Source organism: Mus pahari, chromosome 17, assembly GCF_900095145.1.
Source record: "Mus pahari chromosome 17, PAHARI_EIJ_v1.1, whole genome shotgun sequence".
In the NCBI taxonomy this organism is placed as follows: Eukaryota; Metazoa; Chordata; class Mammalia; order Rodentia; family Muridae; genus Mus; species Mus pahari.
This window is the reverse complement of record NC_034606.1, coordinates 38,208,470-38,214,217: the sequence shown is the minus strand read 5'-3', so window position 1 is coordinate 38,214,217 and position 5,748 is coordinate 38,208,470. Positions and strand designations below refer to the sequence as shown.

At 49.5% G+C, this 5,748-nt stretch overlaps 1 protein-coding gene across 1 annotated transcript; it reads right to left on the bottom strand.

Moving 5' to 3' along the window:
- Positions 1–1,596: 1,596 nt before the first annotated feature.
- Chrac1 (chromatin accessibility complex subunit 1) lies at positions 1,597–4,930 on the bottom strand. The gene is made up of 3 exons (XM_021217246.2): positions 4,757–4,930; positions 2,628–2,754; positions 1,597–2,141 (listed from the first exon to the last, which is right to left on the bottom strand). The coding sequence occupies exons 1-3, from the start codon at positions 4,901–4,903 to the stop codon at positions 2,029–2,031; spliced, it is 387 nt and encodes a 128-aa protein (XP_021072905.1). The 5' UTR covers positions 4,904–4,930; the 3' UTR covers positions 1,597–2,028.
- Between the last annotated feature and the right edge of the window lie 818 nt (positions 4,931–5,748).

Here is a 5,748-nt window from a genome sequence, read left to right as displayed (position 1 = left end):
CGGAGTCTTGATTGATTTTTATGCCTGCTCTCTCCTGAGCCAGGTAAACAATACAGAGCTCTCAGTCCCTGGAGGCCTCTCTCTAGACTGATCTGACCTGTGTGCCCAAGTGACAAGTGTTCAGGTGGTGCTGGAAAGCCAGGGGAGAGATGGCCTGAGAAAGCCCAGACAGCTGAAAGTCCTGAAGACAAATGGATCAAGATGGCAAAATCTGTGGTTACAGCACAGCAGCGATGCTTTCTGCTCTGTTCGTCCAGTCTTTTTTTTTCTACTAGGGCAGAGGGCAGCTCAGTGGTTGCCACGGTAACATGGGGATGGGGATGATGGCAAGAGATTTTTCAAGAGGGTGCTAGAACTCTTCTTAATGGTGGTCACATGATTGCACGTGACCAAATCTGCACCAGAAAGTGGATTTTTAAGTGGGCTTATTTAAAATCATTAAAAAAAAAAAAAAAAAATGTGACAAGCAAAGTAGGCAGAGAGGATTTTGCTGCCTTTAATCCTAGCACTCAGAGGCAGAGGTTGGAGATCTGTGAAGTCAAAGCCAGTCTACCTGATCTACAGAGAGTTCTAGGCCAGCTAGGGCTACATACTGAGACGCTGAAGGAGGAAGAGAGAATGGTGCTCATTAGCAGGTAAGGAACAGCGAGTATCTGTGGGGTGGAATGGGACTACTTTGGGTGGTCTGTGTATTGATTTGTAACAAACTACAAATTAACAGCCAGCAGGATTGGCACACTCTCATTATCCCTGATATTTTGGAAGTTTGAGGCAGGACCACAAGTACCAGGCCAGCTTGGGTTATATACAGCAAGACTAAAACACAAAAATAATGTGTCTAGCTTTATAGGCCATAATAAGATGATTGTACTGGATAGACATAAGACAAAAACGAAGTGTCCTCAGTGTGCAGCTTGTCCAATACCTTACACGGTGGACTGGCTGGTTCTCTTAAGTTTGATACAAGCTAGAGTTATCTGAGAGAAACCTCAGTTAAGCTTTCTCCATGAGATCCAGTGGTAAGCCATTTTCTCAATCAGTGATCAATGGAGGAGGGCTAAGCCCATTGTGGGTGGAGTCGTCCCTTGGTTGGTGGTTTTGGGTTCTATAAGAAAGAAGACTGAGCAAGCCAGTAAGGAGCACCCACACACACATGGCCTGTGCACCAGCTCCTGTCTCCAGGTTCCTGCCCTGTGTGAGTTCCTGTCCTGACTTCCTCTGGTGATGAACATTGATGCGGAAGTGTAAATTGAATAAACCCTTTTCTCCCCCCAACTTGCCTTTTGGTCATGGTGTTTCATCGCAGCTACATAAACTCTCAGACACACTGAAGATGGCTGCTTCAGTTGCATCTGATGGATGGATGGATGGATGGATGGATGGATGGATGGATGGATGGATGGATGAGCTGGGGCCCTTCTCTGGAAATGGACAGCTACTTGTTTGTTGCTGCTGTTTTGCTTTGATGCTGAGAATGGTCCCAGAGCCTGGTGTGTGTGTGTGTGCTAAGCACATATTCTACCTGCATCACATATCGGCCAGAAAGGCTCACTATGAAATTTCACAAAGAACCTAAAACCACTTCAATAAAGCATATTACTGTATAATACAGACCTTTAATGGAAAGAGAAAAGAAATTTCTGTACAATAAAACTGCATAGTCCATTTTTTAAAAAGAGAAAAATAAAGGTAGCACACAGTACGCATGTGGTCTGTGAGAACAGTGTGTCCGCGCGACTGCACAGCTGCCGGGGAGCTTCCCAGGTCTGCCCTGCAAGTTCAGTGTGAAGTTCAGTGGTATGTGCTGCTGTACCCAAAGCCAGAGCAGGGCCATCTGCTCAGGACTCTCCCAGTGGGAGAGAGGAGATGGCTGAAGGGCCTGCGCAAGAGGCTGCCGCTTCGCACTGCAGGAGGGAATGCAACAAGTTGCAAGTCTGAGACAAAGTTGCAGGTCCTTCACTTTGCAGCTGTTAGTCTGTCCTTGCATGTGCCTGCTCACAGGACACGATGAGAGCTCTTCTTGCTGGCCTAAGCCAGGGCTTCACCAAGGTCGCTTCCATCGTCCTCATTGTCCTCTTCTTCCCTCTTCTCTTTGAGCATTTTCAGGTACTTACTAGCTAAAATCTTCTTTGGTAATATATCTTAAAAGCAGAAAACACTGTCAATAACTGTTATGGTGAACTATGACTACAATGATTCAAGTTTCAAAATGTATCATTTCCACCTTTAACTCTAGAACACCTTCTAAAGGAGAGGAAATCCAGGTATGCTTCTAGGTGAAGAGCCACAGAAAAGGCACTGCTTCCTGTTGTGTGCTTACAGAATGGTTCACATTCCACAGCTCGTAAACAGGTTTTGTGAACAACACTGTCCAAGCTAGCTGAGGGAGGCTGTCTGGGGGTGGGGGAGCAGGACAAGCACGCAGCTCTGAGTGAGTTGGCCTGGCCAGGGAAGCACCCTCTGTATACTATAGGCTTCTTGGCGGGCTCAAATGGAGAAGGCTAGAAACACCTCCCTGTGCCAGATCAGGGTAAACGGAGGCACCAAGCAGAACAATAAAGGGAAGAAGAGCTCACACTACAAGTTTGTTATTTTTTCTAAACCAGAATGTCCCAAAGGTTAAGTACCTGCGAGAAACTGAAGTGTCTCTGAGTCCTCTGCAGTGCTGGCTAAGTCACTGTATGTCAGTGCTTTCTTGGCTTTGCCACTGCCGTGTCTGTAGGAACAGGTGGCTAGATACTGAACGAAGAGCTCCTAAACCAACAAAAAGAAAATCAAATGAGAGGGCTCGGTCAAAAACCCACCGCACACTTTATAACACTCCATTAATACTTCAGATTATCTTGGTTCCTCGATTCAAATGACAGAAAATCGGTTTACAGGAGACAGAAAAATAAAACCAGAAAGGAAACAGCAGACAGTTCCCAGCTGAGCTTAGGTGTATAACACAAATATTTACAAATGATTACAAGGGTATCAAAGATATGTACAAGTGGCTTTAGGGGGTGCTGTGGTACATACCTATCATATCAGCACTCAGGTGGAGGTAGGAGGCAAGGGAAAGCAAGGGCAGCTATGGCTATATATCAAGTTCAAGGCCAGTCTGGGCTAAATGAGCTGCTGTCTGGAAGGGAGGGTGGGGTGGGGTGGAGTGTTACCAGCCTACACAAAATGGAGTTAAAAGGCCGGGCAGTGGTGGTGCACGCCTGTAATCCCAGCACTTGGGAGGCAGAGGCAGATCTACCTCTGAGTTCAAGGCCAGCCTGGTCTACAGAGTTCCAGGACACCCAGATCTACACAGAGAAACCATGTCTTGAAAAATGAAAACCAACCAACCAAATTGTATCTGGCTTGCAAAGGACTATATACAAACATAAGGTGCCACGTGTCTGCGTCTTAAGAACACACTTCAGTCTACTTCAATCCCTTTTATCCTCATAACTATAATAAAAATCAACAACCTCAGACTGAAAAATGACACCTCATTTTGCCCAAGTACCTTCTAGGTGCGGAACTGACAAGACCCCACTGCTCAGAAATAAAATTTGAACTTTCCCCAGGGTTCAGTATTATCTCAGCTAGTAAGTGATCAGAGAACTGTCTGCATAGTGCTTAGGTCCTTAACACTAGAATGAGTCTTACAAAAAAATGTGAATCCTAGCACCACCCAGAAATAAGAGGAAGACCACCGTGGTCTTGAGATGATCTAGAAACGAGACATGTACAGTTTACATGTAAATAGACACCACTGCCTAAAAGGGGCTTGTTATCCTAAAATTAGTATTTGGCTTTGGAGGACCAATCCAAAGACACTGGGGAACTATGGTCCTTTTATCAGGATCTACTTAAGGTTGGCTCTATCGCAGTCACAAGATTTGTACCTCCTTTGGCCCTAGTCCAAAATATTGTAAAAAATGCCACGCACTGGATGGATGAAGTTCTAGAAGCAGTGGCTAGAAAAGAAGGTACAGCCAGCAGTCACGCCTGGGTCTCAGGACAATAAGGTTCCCGGCCTACCGCTATGGAGACCAAACTTTAAACCGGGAGTGGGGTCAGGAAATTTGAATAGCAGTACTCGGAAGGGCCAAGACCAGAGTGGCGGGGCGTGGTGGCACAAGCCTTAAATCCCAGCAGCACTTGGTAGGCTAAGGCGAGCCGATCTCTTTCGAGTCTGAGGTAATTCTGGTGGTCTACAGAGTTCCAGGATAGGGAAAACACACTGAGAGCTGGCTGGAAATATAAAACAAAACAAGACGACAAAGCGATGCGTGTTGGGAGGGGACAGTTCGGTTATAATTTAACTTGTGACAGCGGTTGTCTGCGTAAACCCTGACTACCTCCGGAGTCCTGAGAGCTGAAGAGCCCTAGACAGCCTTGCAAGCTGTCCTGGAAGCTTCGAGAACACCCCGCCCCCGTCCCCCCGCATCTCTCTGAGGGAAGTCAGAGGCAGCCCGACCTCCCGCACGACATAGACCCGCCTCAACCCGCGCACGCAGCCGAACCCTGAACCACGCGTGCGCGAAGCCCAGCGAGGAGTGACGCGGGGGGGCGAGGCGATCGCGCAGAGCCAGAGCAGCGCAGGGGGCGGAGCTGCGCGCGCGGGAGGGGAGGGGAAAGGTGCGTTGCGCGCAGGCGCAGGAGGAAGGGGAGCCGCGCGGCCCCCGCAGGGCAGCCGAAGGCCAGGCGCGTGTGTGCGGAGCCCGAGGGGCGGTTGGTGCCCGCGCCCGCCCCTCTCGTCGCCCCGCCGGCCGCTCACCGTGGCCTTAGCCGTGAGCACCAGCGCCTCCTGGTTGATGCTCGACACCTCGGGAGAGCTCTTCATGATGACTCGGATGCGGGACAGGGGCAGCGACACGAGCCGCTGGTCCCCGCACTTTTCCTTCCCCACGGCCGCGTCCGCCATCTTCCGCGTCCCTCCCGGGCGGCCCGTGATGCTTCGCGCGGCCGCGCCTGCGCAGACGTAGTGGAGCGCGGCGGCCCGAAAGCCTGGGAGCGGGCGCCCGGGAAAATCCTCGCCGCAAACGCCGGGGCAGTCTCCCGGAAGAAGCGCTCTCGGGCGTCCGAGTGCTTGCTCGGGAAGTCCCAAGCTGCACAGACCTGTCCTTTCAAAAGCTGGAGAGAGGCCGGGCATGGTGGTGAATGCCTTTAATCCCAACACTTGGGAGGCAGAGGCAGGCGGATTTCTGAGTTCAAGGCCAGCCTGGTCTACAAAGTGAGTTCCAGGATAGCCAAGGCTATACAGAGAAACCCTGTCTCGAAAAACAAAACAAAACAAAACAAAACAAAAAGCTGGAGAGATGTCTAAGGAGGTCATGTTCTGGAGGGCCTCAAAGGGACCATGGCAACAGTTCGGGAGGAAAGGCGGCCTCTAGCATTGTCTTGAGGCTTATAGGGATTAGCCTGCTAAGCAGACAAGTAAACTAAATGGTCCTTGAGTCTTCTGTAATCCCACCACAAAGCGAAAAGGATCACAAGAGTTCTAGCCAGCCTGGCCACCCAAGGTCTTCTTGAAGAAGATGGGCCATGTCTTGAAGAGAACGCAGGGACAGGGTAGAATGAAGACTATTAGAAACATCCTATCAAGTAGTGATGTGTAGGGCAGTGTCCAAGAATATGAGAGTGGGACTCAATGGCAGATGAAACCGTGAGACCGTGGAATTATGCTTAGATGAGCTGTGGAGTAAAGTTGATGTGGTCTGAAGAGAACAAAAACTCCTAAGTTGCCACTAAATATAGTTGGAGGAACTT